At 40.2% G+C, this 19,882-nt stretch overlaps 1 protein-coding gene across 4 annotated transcripts in view; it reads left to right on the plus strand.

Annotated features, from left to right (window-relative positions):
• LOC137657858 (prenylcysteine oxidase 1-like) overlaps window positions 1-19,882 on the plus strand; it is a 60,639-nt gene that overhangs the window by 29,520 nt on the left and 11,237 nt on the right. The window contains exons 1-5 of one of the 4 annotated variants that reach the window (XM_068392457.1): window positions 3-83; window positions 3,023-3,142; window positions 5,628-5,834; window positions 6,047-6,430; window positions 16,858-17,009. In XM_068392457.1, the coding sequence (XP_068248558.1) occupies window positions 3,031-3,142; window positions 5,628-5,834; window positions 6,047-6,430; window positions 16,858-17,009 (855 nt within the window). In that variant the 5' untranslated portion in view covers window positions 3-83; window positions 3,023-3,030. Of the gene's footprint in view, window positions 1-2; window positions 171-276; window positions 297-3,022; window positions 3,143-5,627; window positions 5,835-6,046; window positions 6,431-16,857; window positions 17,010-19,882 lie in introns of those variants that run through there. The other 3 variants (XM_068392456.1, XM_068392459.1, XM_068392458.1) reach the window with 3 other exon arrangements.

Raw genomic sequence — 19,882 nt, forward strand, 5'->3', positions numbered from 1 at the left:
TTGTTCAGTGGTTGCCTTGGTCGATCAGCTGATTGATGTAAACAAACGAGGGAATGTCGCATTACTGGTTGTTGCCAGTATAGGTATGTGTACCCTAGGGGCGAAGTCTTTGTTTCTTTGATGCTAAAATCCAGGAGGACCAGGACATTTCCATAATAGCATTATTATACGTGAGTATATTATTACTTTTATTATAAAATAAAAAGCTAACAGGCATTTTGAAATCGATTGCGGGGATACCCACTTACATTGCCATGTAATTCACTACCAAAAGACCGGTTTTGCAGAAGGAAGTTGTAAGTATGTTAATTTATCATTGATATTATTGTAAAATAGGCAAGTCTGTTTAACCATACCACAGAGACATTAATGTATTCACGTACATTTTGTCCTGAATATTTATTCATAAAGGATGCGTGTACATGTAAGAAGGCCAAGCTAGCCTAGATAAGAGAAGTTCAAAGGGCAATTATAGATAATTCAATGCTTGTCAAACTCATCAACCGTGTATCTATTCCTGGTATTATTTTTTTTTGCTGTAGCCAATGTATTTTAACTATTTCGTTGCAAACCTTTCATCAAATGATATAAAAGTTGTTTAAGGTTTTTGCATAGGTCAAGGTATAATTTTACTAAAGTGCCGTTCATAGATACGGAGATGTTAGATGATTAAGAAGAAAGAATCCCATTAAATAAATATGGGAACCCCTCAATGAGTAAGGACGTGATGTCTTAGGTTAGGTTATGGTAGTATGACGTTTCAAGGTTTAGTAACGACGGAGCATGGATAGCAATTTATATTGTGAGCCTTTGTATAACGACGGACATGACCTCCCACCTAACCTAACCTACAAGCCGTGTCCTTACCTACTTACTGGAGGGGGCTGCTGTGTCCCCCCTTAGACTGCTGTATTCTCAGTGATAAAATTGAAAATAAGGGAGTTATGGGGCATGGCTGTCATCTTACATACACCCCTCTTATTGGTATTCTGTATCATTTATTACCAAGGTATCTTGATAAGCTCATTAAGGATGGTATATTTTGTAAACTTCTCGTAATTTACTATTACTGACACATTTTTTTAGATGGGGTTAGGGTGCTTCTTTTTATTTGACTGGTTTTTTGTGTTTCCCCACCTATAAACCCTTGTTACCCCACCATGGGTTTTGGGACCTTATCCCTTAACCCTTTTACCCCCAGGCTATTTGGAAATTTCCAACCCTTAATCCCCAGGGTTTTTTTTTTTTTTTTTCAAGCACATTTTGCAGTATATTTTTTTAAATTGCTCTAACAGCCTTAATTTTTGTCATAGACAGGTCAGGTTGGTCTCATTCTCTTGGAAAATGTCCAAAGTTTCTCAAAAAATTATCAAAAATATGCAAAAAAAAATTTAAATAGCAGTTTTTTGCATGAACGTACCGGAACGTCCATGGGGTAAAGGGATGAGTTTTGTGAAACGTACCAGTACGTCCTTTGGGGGTAAAAGGGTTGAATTACTAATTTCGATAGTAATGAAGGCCAAAATCCTTTGAAATGCACAAAAACAGGAAAACCATGAGTCTGCTGTCTTTGGTATTCCCTTTCATAGCTATCCACCTTTTTTTTTTGTGTCAAGAGGTAATACTGCACAGTACTGCATATCTGTTCACTCGCCATCAGCTCAGTGCATAGCTGTCTTCTTTTGGGATTAGCATTGCTTATTTCGGATAATGGGACAGTCGTTTTTTTCTTAAGTCCTCCATTCTTCCATCAGAATACTGTATTGGCCATCCATATCATGGCATTTCCAGACTTTTTTGTTATCAGCTATTTTTTATCTTGATTATTGCATTTGGCTTTTGTCGTCATCTTTGGCTATGACAAAATATCAGTGCTGCACTACTTCTCCATCAGGATATATTTGTTTTGTGTCTTTCTCAAAACAAACCATATTTCATGCTAATTCTTAAGGTCTTCTCCCAACAAAAATACTTTCTTAATCTGCATCTGATTGCCTTTCTTGAAATGTATCTTTATTTTTAGTCCTCAGCTTGAATAACGTAACTTCTTTATCCTTGCATTAATGAGTACCACTTTTATGGAACCGTTTTCCATTTAATCTTGATCCATATGCTGACTCATTCAGTCTTCGCTTCCACTCGGCCAGAATTTGTATTAATTTTTTTCCTGCTGTATTGTATACCTTGGCTGTATATTGGCCCAATTAAGGGTTCTCGTGCCCCAGTAACCATGAAAGTTACACAACCACAAGTGTAACCCTCTGCAACCTGCGATTTTGAAGTCCATCATTTCTCCAGGCCTTATGATATTCGTCCATACTAATCCCGATTCCTCTAGCTTTTTTTTTTTTTTTTTGGTCATTTTAATGAACTTGAGGTGTAATTACTTCATCGCTCAAAGAACGTGTATGTTCTTTCTTAAAAACTTACAAATATTAGATTTAGTTTAGAGTGTAGAAGTAATGTAGTTTTATAAGTTGTATCATGTTGTCAGATTACCTTTTTGTTATGTACTCTGATTATATGTTCACACAGAAATTACTTTTAAAAGATTGGGTAACTAAACCCATTGCATATTATCAATGCATCTGTGCTATAAAGAAATTTTAATATGAAAAATTTTCATCGGGTTTATGCCTTTGTTATACTTTAATTTGTCAAAAATGGGGATTGATACCAAGATTGTTATCTTGTCAAGAAATTTGTAACTATAGTCTTTAGGTAATGTTCTGTAAACATAAAGTATCACTCCAGAGTTTTTACCATATCACTTAATTAATTTTTAGTGTTTTTTTATTCCCACCATTTCTAAATATAATAATCTACCAATAGGTTAATTATTTGTTTTCAACTATGACTAGTACAGTATTCAGTTCATGTACTGTACAGGTATATTGTATTATCATTATACAGTATATTATACAGTATTTGTACTTGTGATTTATAGATTTTTTATTTTTCTACTAGATTTGAAATAATTGAGAGAAATTCGATGTTGATGAGTTCTATTTTTTATTTGCAGAGTTTGAAATGATGCTCAACATTCCAAGAATATTTGTTTTCAGTTTAATAACTGTCATCAGGAGATCATGTGCTTTTCTGGAGGATACTAACAAAGAAGTTACAGAACCTCCCAAAATTGGTGAGTATACAATATTGTATTGTACAGTAAAAGCATTTTAATTGGTGAATCAATCTCTCTCCTTATATTTTTTGTCACTCAAGCTTTCATTGCTATACAGGAGTTACATATTTGGCTCGTAGTTATTCAGCTTAAAAGGTGAAAGCCGTTCAGCTAAAATTTTGTCGTGGTCTCTTCATTGGTACCATGTCAGGAATACTCCCATTGGTGTTGGATGATCCTTATTGGCGTCGGGCATTATTCTCGCCCATATGGCTGGACCAAATCTAAACGCTTTTTATCTTGCTTGCTGCGTATTTCTTTGTTATTGAGGAAGTTTTAAATGTTGCCATCAGCTATATTGGTCTGCTATTATATTTACATTAATTGCATCTCACTTTAGTCCATCATTTCATGGACTAATTTTAATGGAGAGCTAAATAAGTTCATGTTCCTGCATACTGTACATTATTTTGAAGATGCAGTACAGATTTCTAGTCTAAAAATTCCTTTACTGTTTAAGAAATTGTCTTAGTCAGAACATTGAGTACAGTAAAGTATAGTAAAAGACATTCTTTGGTTGAATTACATATTTTGGAATGCTCACTATGGCTAAGCTCAGGTAATTGAATATTATGCCCATTACTGTTTAGGTGAGGATAGAAAATAGCAGCAGCACAGTATTACATTATTTCCGTTGATTTACTACCTTTTTCAGTACTGCTGTATTACTGTATTTTTTTATTTACTTTCTTGATATTAGTGTATTGGATAATTCTTAGATAGTTACTTCATAATCTTACTATATTTTTACTATCCCTTCACGTTCTATTCACGTCGGGCTGGAGATAACCTGCCAGGCTCTGTTAATCCCTCATACAAGAGTTTTGTTTGATATTAGAGAAATTTATTTAAATATCACATTAACATCTTTATACTCTCTCCTGTGAAAAGTTATTTATAATGTCCTGTATACTGGTATGCAAGATGGCCTTCTATGAAATTATGTATGAATCTGAGAGTGAGTGGTTATGCACGTAAGTGGCACTGACTTATGTGGCATGGCCAGTAATGCTAATTTGTTTGTAATTCCAAGCATCTTGCATACAATTTTAAACTTGATCTCTATTCTAATAACCAGTTACATTAACCCTTTTACCTCCAAGCTATTTGGAACTTTCCAACCCTTAACCCCCAGGGGTTATTTTTTTTTTTCAAGCACATTTTGCAGTATATTTTTTTTTTAAATTGCTCTAACAGCCTTAATTTTTGTCATAGAGAGGTCAGGTTGGTCTCATTCTCTTGGAAAATGCTTGAAGTTTCTCAAAAAATTATCAAAAATATGTAAAAAAAAAAAAAATGTAAATAGCAGTTTTTTTCAAGGCCGTACCGGGACGTCCATGGAGGTAAAGGGATGAGTTTTGTGAAACGTCCCAGTACGTCCTTTTGGCGGTAAAAGGGTTAATATATTGTACTAAGGTGAATGAAGTGAGGAAATGTTTTACGGTACAATACTTCATTCTTAAATCGTCAGTAGAATAGCTCGTTAGATGTGGAGTTTGCTATAATTTTATTCATATTCCGATTTATAGCTGGTGTGTTAGCCATTTGATAATTTATGGTTGGTGACCCTCCTCCTATTGAACTGAATGTTTTAAAGATTGTATGTGAAAATGTGGCTTTTATATTAGGATGATGCTATACTGAAATTCCCTAGATAATAACATTTGAATTATGGCCTTTCATAGATAAGAACCTGTGTGCAATAAATATAAAATGTTTTTATATTTTTTTGAAAGTATTTTATTATGCTTAAACAGCTGTAGGAATCCATGATGCATCTCTAGAATAGCTCTCTAATGTTAGAAAAATCAGCTGACTGAAAACAAGTCAGGGTTATGAGCTTAATGCTTAAGTTAATCATGTTGGACTTGTTAACATTTTGACTTGGGAACCCACTCTTGGAAAGTAACTCGTTCATAAATAGGGGACTTGTAGTATTGAATAACTTGAATGTTCATTATTCTTATTGTAATAACAATACAATATGCAAAATGTTTAGTTTATCATACACATTTTGTTTTATTACATTCAATTTATAATGATTTGTTATTAAATTAAATTTGCTTTCCAAGGAAATAGGCAATGCACTGTTTACATCTAGTTCAGGGCAGAAAAGAATAACAAGAATGGGAAGGAAAAAGAGATTAAAACAAAGAACGAGAAAGTTCCAAAGCTTAGCTGTAGAGGACAAGAAAGTAGCGGGTTTGGGAAATGAGGAAAGAAGTGATGTCTGAAGCATGAGGATTAGCATGAATAGAAAAAGTAGAATGAGGGAAAGTTCTTAATAAAGAGGGAAAGAATAAGTGTTGGAACAAAGCCGACAGAATATTACTGTATTAGAGATAGGTAAGGGAGCAGCTGATGTACCCATAACAGCGCGAGAGAGAGAGGTTAAACAAAGAGATAGATGCAAGTTTACATTGACTTTGAATTATTTCCACAGCTATCATTGGAGGCGGTATAGGAGGCACTTCAGCCTCTTACTTTCTTAGTGAACTCTTTGGAGATGATGCCATAGTAGATCTTTATGAAGCTGATACCATAGGAGGTAGACTTGCAACTGTACCCATTGGTGGACGTTTGTATGAAGTTGGAGGGAGTATTATTCATCCCAAGAATGAATATATGGTGAAATTTGCATCAAAATTTGGTGAGTTTTCTAAAAGCAAGGCAAATTTAGTTGGTATCAAAATATTTTCCTGTACAGTATTTTACATTTCAAGTAGGTAGTGATCAGCTTAAATTATAATCAATAAATTTTTCATTGACTAATATTGTGAATGTTAAATGATTACTTTTTCCTGGATTGGTGTTATACATACTGTACTGTACATATGATTTTTAAAGTTTTACTACTTACAGGGTTTGCAAAAAGAGCTGAATGTTCAGGTAATATGGGGCTTTTCAATGGTGAGGAGTATGTGTTCAAGGACAGCAAATGGTCGCTCGTGACCATTATGAAGCTATTATGGCGCTATGGTTTAGATGTGTATCGGCTTGACGAGTTGACCAGAAACATGCTTGGAAACTTTGGTAAGATATATAGACTCCAAGAGGAAGGACATGCCTATGAAGATGTTGGCTCACTCTTAAGTGCAATGGATCCTTCTTTCCTCACGATGACCCATTCATCAACTTCTTCATGGTTAAAAGGACTTGGGTTTCATGACCTTATGGTTAATGAACTTGTGATGGCTGTGACTCAGTGCAACTATGGACAAACTCCCGATATTCAAGCCTTTGTAGGTAAGGGATACACAAATTGTATTTAATCCTTATTTCCTAGCATGCATGTATTTGTGTACATGAGTTGTATATGGTTCACAGATTGCTTAAATTTATGTATGTGCCTTGTATGACAACAACCTGATTTAATATACTAATTGGCAACCTTTCAAGTCTAGTCTGGGAAAATTTCATGAGCTAATCATTGTCTTTGTAGTTCTGAATTAGAACACAGCCACAGCCTTCAGCGCAGCACATTATCTGCAGATGTGAGGGTAGATGATCGGCCTAGAGTGCCTTTATTATGGTGTGAGCTTGACATAGATCAGATCAGAGAGATTCTAGATGAATATGCTGATAGTGAACCTAATGCGTGCATTGATGATGAACATGATGAACAAGTGCAAACAGGTGATAGAGATATTCTTGATTAAAGAAATATAGATGAACTGTTTCTAGATGACCATTAAGATTAGGTCTATGTTTTAGAAGTCGATAACAGCAGTAATATATCATTACAAAGTGATGCGTGATAACAGGAACCCAGTAGAGCTGATTTCAGAGAGGGCAGACATGGCAGGCGAAGTTAGGGGTTATCATACGATTCAAAGTTTTAGTACTGGTCAAAGCTGGAAGCATTCTCTAGAAAACAATGAGGCGCTTTTTTCCACTTCGGATGACTGTACTGATGGGTTATATTTTGACTGAATTTGATTTTGTCACTGAAGCTGGAATTTCTAGTGATTTTAGTCTACCCCCGATGCCTGTGAATGTGACTTCTTTGAGCTGTTCATGGGTGAAGTGGTATTGAACATTATGTTGAGGAGACAAACTGGTACCTTGAGCAGAGGGTAATTGGACGTGACCAGAATTCAATAAAAGTGAGAACATGGATGCCTATTGTGTTCACAGAAATGGTAGCATTTCTCGCTTTAACCTTACTCAAGCCTCACATGAATAAACATCATGTTGGTGACTATTGGTCAACAAGCATTAACTTACATACACCTCTTTTTCTGCATTTTGTTGATAACGACGAAAGGCAGGTGTACATTTGTAGGTTTCTGTGATGATAGGCTATAAGATATATGAAAAATTATAACAATAATACAAAATAATTTCAGTAAGTTCTCCCAACCATTTCAAACATTTTCAAGCTGTCCTTATATAAAAACTAAATTGGGGAATTGCCATGGTAGATAGGTAGATAGTAATTTTCAAATTTTCAATATTAAACTTACCCGATAATCATGTAGCTGTCAACTCCGTTGCCCGACAGAATTCTACGGGAGGGATACGCCAGCTATCACTATACTAGAAGGGGGTGTACTCACCAGCGCCACCTGTGGCCAGGTACTGCAGTACTTCTTGTTGACACCACCTCAATTTTTCCTCTGTCGTGCTTCCGGCAAGACGTTCTTGGATACGCTTATGATTTTGGAGTATTGTTCACGGTTTTTGGTGAAGTATTTCTCTAAGATTTCAGCTTTCGCTATACTGGAAACTTTTCTAATTAGCTTAGATAGCTTTTATTTGGTTTTGATTAATGGTTAACGATCTTTTGCTTGATTTGGAATCCCCCTTGACTTGCTCTTTGATTCAAGATGTCTGACCTTTCACAAGCCCCTCCCCATAGACGATGTAGGTCTTGTAATAGGCGTATTCCGAAGGCCTCGGTTGATCCTCACACCGCTTGTTCTGACTGTAGGGAAAGACCCTGTCAGTTGGAAGATCGATGTGAGGAATGCGCCGGACTTTCGGAACTTGAATTTGTTCGATTCCTTAAATATTCAACCAAGTTAGAGAGAGAGAGAGTTAGGAGGAGTTCTTCTCGCTCTTCGCTTTTTTCCTCACCTCATGATCCTCAACCTTTTCCTCCCCCTGTAGTGGCTACCCCCGAACCTACTATTTGTGCTCAGCCTGATATGTCAGTTGTTTTGCGTGCCATTCAGGCTTTAGGTGACAAAGTGGAATCGGTGGTTAGTGACCATAAGTCTCTTTTGGCAGACGTCAAAGAACTTAAGGTCAAAAGTGCAGTGGGAGGTGATAGTGCCAGTGCTGTGACAAGTGCTAGTGTCAGTGCGGTGCCGAGTGCTAGTGTCAGTGTCAGTGTTGTGCGTGAGGGTACTTCTGTGCGTGCCAGTCGTCCTCCCAGTCCGGGACCTCTTGCAAGCTCCCAAGCCCAGGGGAGAAGCAATGTCGAAGGGCAAAAGGGTTCGGCAGGCCTTGATCGGCGCACAGAAGTATCCTCGGTGGTTGCGGGCGTGTCTTACAGAGACCGTCACTCCCACCCGCAGACGATTGAGCCCGTCTTTTACTCGTCTGCAGAAGAAATATCGGGGAGGAAACGCTGGACTCAGGTCTCAAGACCTCTTAAACGTAAAGTCCAGACCTCAAGAGTTCAACAACCCGGATGCAGTCATTGGATTAGCTCTGACTCTCCGCTGTCATCAGGTGACTGTACACCTCCTAAGAGAGGTAAGGCGATACCTCAACAGACCTCATCTTCTGTTAAGGCTTTGCCTCAGCAGACCTTAGCGTCTGCTGATCCCAAGATGACTTTGCTGCAGTCCATGCAGTCGCAGCTTGCGGTCTTAATGCGTGAGTTTCAGGCTGAGAAGGTTGCACCTCCTCCTGCGAGCGCTCCGCCTCACCGCAGTCCAGTCTGCCAGGCGTACGAAGTTGAGGTTCCTCAGGCTACCTTACCGCGTTCTGAGTTGCCAGTTACCAGCGGTGTGCAGCAACCTCAGCCTTCCTTAAGGCAACCTCAACAGTGGGAGCAGGAGTCTTATGCTTTACTTCCTCCTCTTCCTCTTGCGGTTAGACCATCGAGGCAACAACCTCTTGAGGTACGACAACCTCCTCCATCCATGAGGCAGCCACCTCAGCTCTCGCTGCAGCGACCTCAACTCTCCTCAAGGCGAGAGCCTCAACTCTTAAGGCTAGCACCTCAGGAACCTCAACTCGCGAGACAGGAACTGCGTTCTGCGCAGCCGCTACCTCAACTCTCGCAGCTCACACCTCAGGAACCTCAACTCGTTCCTCAGGAACCTGCTACTGCGCATCCGCAACCCTTGCAGCAAGCGCAACTCTTGAGACAGGAAGCTCATGCTAGGAGTCAGCCACCTCAACCCATGCGCCTACCTTCCTCCACTCTTCTTGACCAGTCTTTGCAGCCTGAACCTCAGGTTTTAACTCAGCAACAGAGACTTGAGGATGAAACCACAAGTGTTTATGCACCCGCTTGTTCAGATTCTGCTGTTCAGCATACCGCTGTTACTTTACCTCTCACTTCGCTACACTCTGGTGATGAGGTTTCTGAGGAGGAAGCTGCGCACCTAGATCCCTCTTCGGACGTGGAGGAACCCAAGTCTTCTCCTCTACCCATTGACTTTCGTAAGGTCCTGGCTCTTTTCAGAGAGGTATACCCGGACCATTTTGTTTCTGCTACCCCCCGCTCTCCTCCATCTGAGTTTTCGCTGGGCATGCAACCGGTTAAGTCAGCCTATACTAAGCTCGTCTTTGCTAGATCCTCTAAGAGAGCTTTAAGAATATTAGGGGATTGGTTGCAGTCCAAACAGCAACTAGGGAAGACTTCCTTTATGTTCCCACCTACTAAGCTCACTTCTAAGGCGGGCGTATGGTATGCCACAGGAGAGGAACCAGGCTTGGGAGTCCCTGCCTCTGCCCAGGCTGATTTCTCAAGTTTGGTCGACTCTCCTCGTAGATCAGCGATGAGGCGCTCTAAGGTCTGCTGGACCTTTTCCGACTTAGACCACTTCTTAAAGGGTGTATTTCGTGCCTTTGAGATTTTCAATTTTCTCGACTGGTGCCTGGGGGCCCTGAGCAAGAAGACCTCCCCTGCGGACAAGGACTCAGCCATGCTTATAATGTCCTGCATGGATAAAGCAATTCGGGATGGGTCCGGCGAGCTTGCTTCAATGTTTGTTTCAGGAGTTCTTAAGAAAAGGGAGCAACTTTGCACTTTTCTTTCTTCCAGCATCACACCTTGTCAAAGGTCTCAACTCCTTTTTGCTCCGCTTTCTAAGTTCTTGTTCCCCGAAGAGCTTATCAAGGATTTGTCTGCGGCCCTGATTCAGAAGGACACTCATGATCTTGTGGCCTCTTCAGCTCGTAAGACTAAGGTTGCTCCCTCAGTTCCCAGGACTTACCGCACCCCAGTGGCTGATACTCCTGCTACAAGGTTTATTCCGCCCTTTCGTGGCAGAGCCCCCAGCCGAGGAAGCTCCCGTCCAGACTCTTCCAGGAGCAGGTCTAGGAAAGGTCCCAAGACTTCAAAAGGCAAACACTGACTCTCCTCCTCTCCAGACAGCAGTAGGAGCCAGACTCAAGACCTTCTGGCAAGCTTGGGAAAGGAGAGGTGCAGACGCCCAGTCTGTCAGGTGGCTAAGGGAGGGTTACAGGATACCATTCTGCCGCAAACCCCCTCTGACCACTTCTCCCATCAACCTCTCTCCCAACTACAAGGAAAAGGACAAGAGGCTAGCGTTGCACCAGGAGGTGTCGCTCCTGTTACAGAAGAAGGCAGTGGTTATAGTCCGGGACCATCAATCCCCGGGCTTCTACAACCGTCTCTTTCTGGTGGCCAAGAAGACAGGAGGTTGGAGACCGGTGCTGGACGTCAGCGCGCTCAATGCTTATGTCACCAAGCAGACGTTCACTATGGAGACGACGAAGTCGGTCCTAGCAGCGGTCAGGCAGGAGGACTGGATGGTCTCGTTGGATCTGAAAGACGCTTACTTTCACGTTCCTATTCATCTAGACTCCCAACCTTTCCTGAGATTCGTTTTTGGAAAGGTTGTGTACCAATTCCAAGCCCTGTGTTTTGGCCTAAGCACAGCTCCTATGGTGTTTACGCATCTGATGAGGAATATTGCAAAATTCCTCCACTTATCGGACATCAGAGCCTCCCTTTATTTAGACGAATGGCTGTTGAGAGCCTCCACGAGTCGTCGCTGTCTGGAGAGTCTCAACTGGACTTTGGACTTGATCAAGGAACTGGGTCTATTAGTCAACTTAGAAAAGTCCCAGCTCATTCCCTCCCAATCCATAGTTTACCTGGGAATGGAGATTCGGAGTCAGGATTTTCGGGCTTTTCCATCGGCCCCAAGGATAAGCCAAGCCCTAGAATGCATCCTGAGCATGCTGAAGAGGAACAGTTGCTCGGTGAGACAGTGGATGAGTCTAACAGGGACCCTGTCATCGTTAGCCCTGTTCGTCGAGTTAGGGAGACTCCACCTCCGCCCTCTCCAATTCCATCTAGCAGCTCATTGGGACAAGGATTTGACGCTCGAAGCAGTCTCTATTCCTGTCACCAAAGAGATGAAGACCACTCTCTTGTGGTGGAAGACCAACCTCCTTCTCAAGGAGGGCCTATCGTTAGCGATTCAGACCCCCAATCTTCATCTCTTCTCGGATGCATCAGACTCGGGCTGGGGCGCGACCTTGAACGGACAGGAATGCTCGGGAACATGGAACAGGGAACAGGAAACGCTCCACATCAACTACAAGGAGCTGCTGGCAGTTCATATAGCCCTTATGAACTTCAAGTCCCTCCTGCTAGGCAAGGTGGTGGAGGTGAACTCCGACAACACCACAGCCTTGGCTTACATCTCCAAGCAGGGAGGGACCCATTCGAGGAACCTGTACGAGATAGCAAGGGACCTCCTCATTTGGTCAAGAAGTCTAAACCTCACTCTAGTAACGAGGTTCATTCAGGGCAACATGAACGTCTCAGCAGATCGCCTAAGCAGAAAAGATCAAGTCATCCCCACGGAATGGACCCTTCACAAGAGCGTGTGCAACAGACTTTGGACCTTGTGGGGTCAACCTACGATAGATCTGTTTGCCACCTCCATGACCAAGAGGCTTCCGTTGTACTGTTCCCCAGTTCCAGACCCAGCAGCAGTTCATGTGGATGCTTTTCTGCTGAATTGGTCCCATCTCGACCTTTACGCATTCCCACCGTTCAAGATCATCAACAGAGTCATTCAGAAGTTCGTCTCGCACGAAGGGACACGGCTGACGCTGGTTGCTCCCCTTTGGCCTGCAAGAGAATGGTTCACAGAGGTACTACAATGGCTGGTCGACGTTCCCAGGACTCTCCCTCTAAGAGTGGACCTTCTACGTCAACCTCACGTAGACAAGGTACACCCAAACCTCCACGCTCTTCGTCTGACTGCCTTCAGACTGTCGAAAGATTCGCTAGAGCTAGAGGCTTTTTGAAGGAGGCAGCCAGAGCGATTGCCAGAGCAAGGAGGGTATCCACTCGTAGAGTCTACCAATCCAAGTGGGAAGTCTTCCGAAGCTGGTGTAGAGCCAATGCAGTTTCCTCTACCAATACCTCTGTAACCCAAATAGCTGACTTCCTATTACATCTAAGGAATGAGAGATCCCTTTCGGCTCCTACGATTAAAGGGTACAGAAGTATGTTGGCTTCAGTTCTCCGCCACAGAGGTTTGGACCTTTCTTCCAACAAGGACCTTCAAGACATCCTTAAATCTTTCGAGACTTCTAAAGAACGTCGTTTATCCACTCCAGGCTGGAATCTAGACGTAGTCTTAAGGTTCCTTATGTCTCCTAGGTTCGAACCTCTCCAGTCAGCTTCCTTCAAGGACCTTACCCTCAAAAGACTTTTCCTCGTCTGCCTTGCAACAGCTAAGAGAGTTAGTGAGGTTCACGCCTTCAGCAAGAACATTGGGTTCACATCCGAATCTGCAACATGTTCTTTACAGCTCGGATTTTTAGCTAAGAATGAACGTCCTTCACGTCCTTGGCCTAGATCGTTTGAAATTCCTAGCCTTTCCAACATGGTGGGTAACGAGCTAGAAAGAGTTCTTTGCCCTGTCAGAGCTCTGAAATATTATCTTAATAGGTCAAAACCTATACGAGGACAGTCAGAAGCCTTATGGTGTGCAATCAAGAAACCTTCGATGCCCATGTCCAAAAACGGAGTTTCGTATTATATAAGGCTTCTGATTAGAGAAGCCCATTCTCACATGAAGGATGAAGACCTTGCTTTGCTGAAGGTAAGGACCCACGAAGTGAGAGCCGTAGCCACTTCGATGGCCTTTAATAAGAACCGTTCTCTGCAGAGCATTATGGATGCAACTTATTGGAGGAGCAAGTCAGTGTTTGCATCTTTTTATCTTAAAGATGTCCAGTCTCTTTACGAGAACTGCTACACCCTGGGACCATTCGTAGCAGCGAGTGCAGTAGTAGGTGAGGGCTCAGCCACTACATTCCCTTAATCCCATAACCTTTTTTAACCTTTCTCTTGAATGCTTTTATTGTTGTTTTTTGGGTTGTTACGGTAGGCTAAGAAGCCTTCCGCATCCTTTTTTGATTTGGCGGGTGGTCAATTCATTCTTGAGAAGCGCCTGGGTTAGAGGTTGTGTAGAGGTCCTTTAGTATAGGTTGCAGCCCTGTATACTTTAGCACCTTAGAGTTGATTCAGCCTCCAAAGAGGAACGCTGCGCTCAGTAAGGAAGACGAACTTATTAAAGGCAGAGTAACGGTTCAAGTCGACTTCCTTACCAGGTACTTATTATTTCATTGTTATTCTGAATAACTGATTATATGAAATACGGGATACTTAGCTATCCTTTAGTCATGTACACTGGTTTTCACCCACCCCCCTGGGTGTGAATCAGCTACATGATTATCGGGTAAGTTTAATATTGAAAAATGTTATTTTCATTAGTAAAATAAATTTTTGAATATACTTACCCGATAATCATGATTTAATTGACCCACCCTTCCACCCCATAGAGAACCAGTGGACCGAGGAAAAATTGAGGTGGTGTCAACAAGAAGTACTGCAGTACCTGGCCACAGGTGGCGCTGGTGAGTACACCCCCTTCTAGTATAGTGATAGCTGGCGTATCCCTCCCGTAGAATTCTGTCGGGCAACGGAGTTGACAGCTACATGATTATCGGGTAAGTATATTCAAAAATTTATTTTACTAATGAAAATAACATTTCGAATGGTTTTCGATGATATTATGTATACAGGTACAAACATTGATATACCTGGTGATCAGCTTCTAAAACATTCAGGGTCAGTAGTGAAAACGATGATAAATAAAGGTCTAAAGATAATTTTTTTTATATATTGATAATTATTATACAAGCCCTACTCTTGAGTAAATATATAAGGGATGCCAAACTTCCCTTGACGGATATGAGAGGGACAAATGGCAAGAAGAAGAAAGGCCACAAGTTGACTGTCAAATGGAAAGACTGCCAAGAATTTTACCTTACCACAAACATTCATATGGATGAAATAAAAGACACTGGAAAAAGACATTTCAGATCTGAGGAGCATATTATGAAACCCAATGTAATTAGTGTACTGTATTGATTATATGAGTGTGACTTCTAGGCAAATACAAGATTTCGATAGAATGCACTCATAAATCATGAGGTGGTACAGGAGACTGTTTTTCCCTTTTGTGCCTGTGTTTGTTAGATGTTTAAAACCTCTTCAAATGCAGTGTAAATAAAAGCATGTCACTACGGTACTGTTCTTGAATGTTGTAACCTAACTCCTGGCAAAGTAAGGAACATTCAAATCAGAAAAATAAAATGGAAATGAGACTCCCCTTCAGCTCGACTGAATTTGACGAGGGCGATTCCTTTATAAACATTATCTGTCCAGAAGTCAAAAGATTAGTAAAACTGCTATGTTTGTTCCCATAGAGCAAAGGGATCCAGGTCAAGATCGGTCACGATGATACTGCCCAATTTGTGATCTTGAATTTTACCTCTCATGTTTCCAGATAGCCTATACCACTTTACCGTACAATTTTATGAGAGAGAGAGAGGGAAACCGAGATGCATACGTCTTTGTCTTCTTGAGAGAAAGTGAAAGTGATTGCGTGTGCGTGTGTGTGTGTGTTAGTGTTACAAGGAGTAACATGGATTTTGGATGTCTCAAAGACTTTTTAGTCCTTCTGTGGAGACTTCATTTGCTCCTTGGTAGAGCGATTTAGTTCAAGCATTTAGAGAGTTCTTATGATCTCGTCTAACTTGTTCTTGAACTCTTTTACCGTGTTACTGGTTACGACATCCGCTGGAAGTCTATTCCAAGTATTTGCTATTTTCTATATAAAGAAATTGCCACATTGATTGGCGTTGTATCTTTTTAATTCCAGTTTGTATCCGTTGTCTCTAGACGGATTTGTGTTAAGTGTGATTAGATTGTTGTAATCTACATTTGTTATTTCTTTAAGAATTTTGAATGTCTCTATTAATTGTCCTCTTAGTTGTCGAGTTTGTAGATCAGATAAGTTTAAACATTCCATCCTCCCTCTATATCAAAATTGTCCTTGTGTTGGAACTAATTTGGTGGCCCTAGCTTTTACTGCTTCCAGTCTATCTATATCCTTCTGAATACTAGGAGTCCAGAATTGAACTCTTCTAGATGGAGTCTTACTATTGGTCTTACTATTGATGTTTAGAGAGAGAGAGAGAGTGTGTGTGGGGGGGGGGGGGTGTCAGGCAGTAGTTTAGGTGTGGGAGTCATAAAGAAAATGCAAATGATAAGCAATGAGTTTTATGTATGTAAAAGTTCATTGTTTTAATTTTTCTATCATTATTTTATATATTTTGTTTCATAATTATAAGTATAAGGCTTAGATATAATAAGTAACATATAGGAAATAGATAATTTACACATACTTTAGAGGGTGCAGCATTACTGAAATTTGAGAAATTACCGACATCACGTAGCTGCGTTTGTGTATCGCTGCTGGTTCTGGAGTAATGAGTCTCACTCTATATGTAATTGCTGAGAGCTCAAATTTACAGTGTTATTTGTAAATCTATTTATTTCATATAAAACTGTATTATTATTACAGTATTTTTTTTCAACTGATCTTGTGTTTTGGGGAATTTTTTCTTATCTCTCAGGGAGGCATTATTCAGAAATCTAATTTTCGGGGTAAGGGTCAAGGTTGATGTAGTTTACAAAAATACAACCTTATGTTGTGTGAAACCTATCTAAAATTGTTGCAGAAATGGGTAAATTGGTTTTTAATCATGTTCTTAGCCGTATGTAATATCCAATCCCTGACCTGTAAAGATAATTATGTACTGCTCTTTGGGTTCCCTGTGAGCCACTAGGTTGCAATAAAGGCACTTTCCAATACAGTATCTTGTCAGCCTCCTCCTTTTTGCCATTTTCCCTCCATCTGTTTTTTGTGGTTCCTTCCCACTTATTCCTCCTTTTTAAACCCTTTCATTCTTCAGTTATCTATGGGCAAGCATTGTTTTATTCTAGAATAATTTTCTTATACTGTATGCTATTTTGTGTTTAATTTATTTTTCAAGTTTTGAATTTTCAATGTACTGTATGAGGAATTTAGGAGATTATTATTATGCTAGAAGTTAAACTTTACATAGAGGTAATTCTGATTATTTTTCAGGAGCAATTGCTGTGGCTGGAGCAGATTCAGACCTATGGGCTGTTGAAGGAGGAAATCGAAGAGTAGCAGAGGAATTATTGAAAGCTTCTCGGGCAGCCTTGTTGAAACGATTAGTCACCGAGATAGCACTCAAAGAGGATGGCAGGTTTACAGTAAGTTTTGAGAGTTTTCCCATTTATTCTTTGATGTGATTGTTTGTATTAGTGTATATTTCTATGAATCTCACTTGAGGTTCATATGGCTTCTTTGCTTGAAGCCAGCCAGCTGTTGACGTCTATTCTAAAATTGAAATATTTCCCATTTTCTGTCTCATAGTCTCACCACCCTAGTTTTGTATTACACCTTTATGGCAACATATGATAATGAGCAATTCTTGCATGTCAATTTCAGTTTACTCATCAAAAGTGGCTGTGTTGGACATAGCATTTCGCTTTGTGAATGCAGTATTATTAGAGTTCTCATTAGAAGTGCAAGTTAACCTTCACTTAATCAGGGATATCTTCTTCTGGATTTGATTAGCTCTTTTATGTACAGTACAGTACAGTTAAAGTATTGTGTGTTGAGTCATGGGTGACAATGTGCTATAGTAGATATTTTGTTGTAGAAACATAGCCTGTCATGGAAGAATATGATATCCTTATATCTGAATGAGGACTAAATGTAGAAAGAAAAGAACTTTATTTCAGGGGAGCATCCAGAGAAGATTAGGCTGGTAGATTTAGATAGCCATGGGTATAATGCTGGTCTAGTTATTTCTGGACTCCATGAAGATTGCTGGGATCAGGTCAACTTTTAACACCTTATATGGTGAAGTCAACTTTGTTCCTCTTCATGCAGATGACAAGGCAAACTTACCTTCTGGTGGTGGCAATGATCCTAGAATAATCTACCCTGATCTGAGCCCTAGGCTAACTTCATATGCTATGGGTAGCAGTTCTGGTGTACCATTTGGTTGAGTCCTCTATCATTTGCATCAATCAAATCCTTCTACAGTACTGTGAAACCCTTGCTTCTCGGCCTTTGGGCAGCTCTTTACAACCACCGGAATCTAGGATAGAAGACTGGGTCAGGAGTTTAGATCTTCATATCCTTCCAGTCACTAAAACTAGTGCACAAGAGGAATCTTTTTTTTTTTTTTTTTTTCTCATACTCATGGTGTCAGACACACAGTTATTCTATTCAGCTTTAATAGCATTGCTTATGCTATGGTTGCATCAGTATTTGGCTATCATGGCTGAGTACAGTACACCTAATGTAGGCTCAACCACTAGTTAGGCTTGAATTTCTCTTATGATATTGTTAGGCCCAGTGCATCTAAATGCTTGGTCTTTGAAATGAATCATCAACTCTTATAATTAGTATATGCGCAGGAGAGTACCTTTAGTAGTTTACAAATAGAAAATTGGAGTTTTGAAGTGAAAATGTATCGAGAGAACAGGATTTTGAAGGCGCATTGAATACTGATTTGGGAGATGGAGAGATGGATGATTTATACCCATTTCTGGTTTTACAGAAACTCCTCTCAGAATGTTCCTTAAGAAATTACCTCATGTAAGTTCTGTTGCTATTTGTTCTTCAGTATCATGTTTATCTGCTACTGTAGTGCTCTTAAAATGACTTACTGGTATACTATACACCACAATTTCCTTACTTTTACAAAGTGGATAAATTGATGTCTCTAGAGGCAGGAAAATAAACTAATGCCTCTTCCCGTTCGATTTTGAGATGTGCTCTCAAGTTAGTTTGTGAATTTATAAAGCTCAATTCACCTAACTTAAAACTAAGTTAATATCCAACTAGAACTATTTATTATATCATTGCATATTTATACTGTGTGTCTTTTTCATGTATTTGAGAAAAAGAAAGCTGTTACTGGCAGTAGCTTATTCCTTACCTAATCTGAACATTGCTCTGTCTGAAAATGTAACAGTCCTGAATTCTTGGGGGATTCGTAGTGCAATAGTTAGCTTCATAAGCTTTTACCAACTTTACTGTATTCAGCCAATCTGAGAAGGCTGATGTGCCTTTGGACAAAGGCAGTGATACTAGCCCAACCTGCTTGATCCAAACCCTAGCCAGACTCATTAGGTTTTGACTAGTGGTTCTAGTGTGAATAAGATTTCTGAAGGTACACAGTACATTATATAGTGTCAATAACCTCATCACTAGCCTTCCTCTAGCAAATTACTTCATGTTGTTTTATTGCGAAAGCCTCGCCTTTCAGCAATCCGGCCACCTTTTACAACCATCGAATTCTGAGATAGAAGACCAAGCTGGGAGCCTGAATTCTAATGTCCCTTCGCTTGCAGAAGTAAGTGTTGATGATCAACTGATTTATACATACGTTAATGGTATCGCACATTTTATGGCTCCTGTGAATATTAAATAAATCTTTTAAAGCCTCGGCTGAAGCTGAACAATTGCATAATATTGTGGATAGCTTTGAGGATTGGTCTAATATAAGTTTGGCCACTAAGACATCTCAAGCAAAAGTTCTATTGACTTGGATGAATTTGAGAGGAATAATCCCTCTACCTATGTTTATGCAGGGAAATAGGCTGATTTGTTAGTGAAGATTAGTTACCGTGTTACTAGAGTACGAGGAGAGCCTCAGGTGCTGACTCGCCTCCATCAGAATGTGGGAGTCAGAATTATGAACATCATGGGAGTTTCATAGAAATAAACATATTTTGAGGATAAAATTTATTATCTCAATACTTGTCTGATCAAATAGGCTGCATGCCCCCTCCTCCTTACTGACTAGCAGTGTCAAGAGGATAGTGATTTGGTTTCGACTTTGAGACTGAAAAGATGAAGGATCTGTGGTGTACCAAGCCAAGGCTATTGCCATTAACCACCAAATTGTCTCGACACTTTACTAGAGGTTTAAGCTTATTGAAAGGAAAAGACAAAGTTTTAGTTCTAGGGTAAATGTAGGTATAACCAAGCTTTGAGAGAAAAGCATTTTGAACATTAATTCTAGAAATAATTAATTTTATTATCAGAATTTCTTAGTTTGGCCTCG

This window comes from Palaemon carinicauda, chromosome 18 (genome assembly GCF_036898095.1).
Source record: "Palaemon carinicauda isolate YSFRI2023 chromosome 18, ASM3689809v2, whole genome shotgun sequence".
Lineage (NCBI taxonomy): Eukaryota > Metazoa > Arthropoda > Malacostraca > Decapoda > Palaemonidae > Palaemon > Palaemon carinicauda.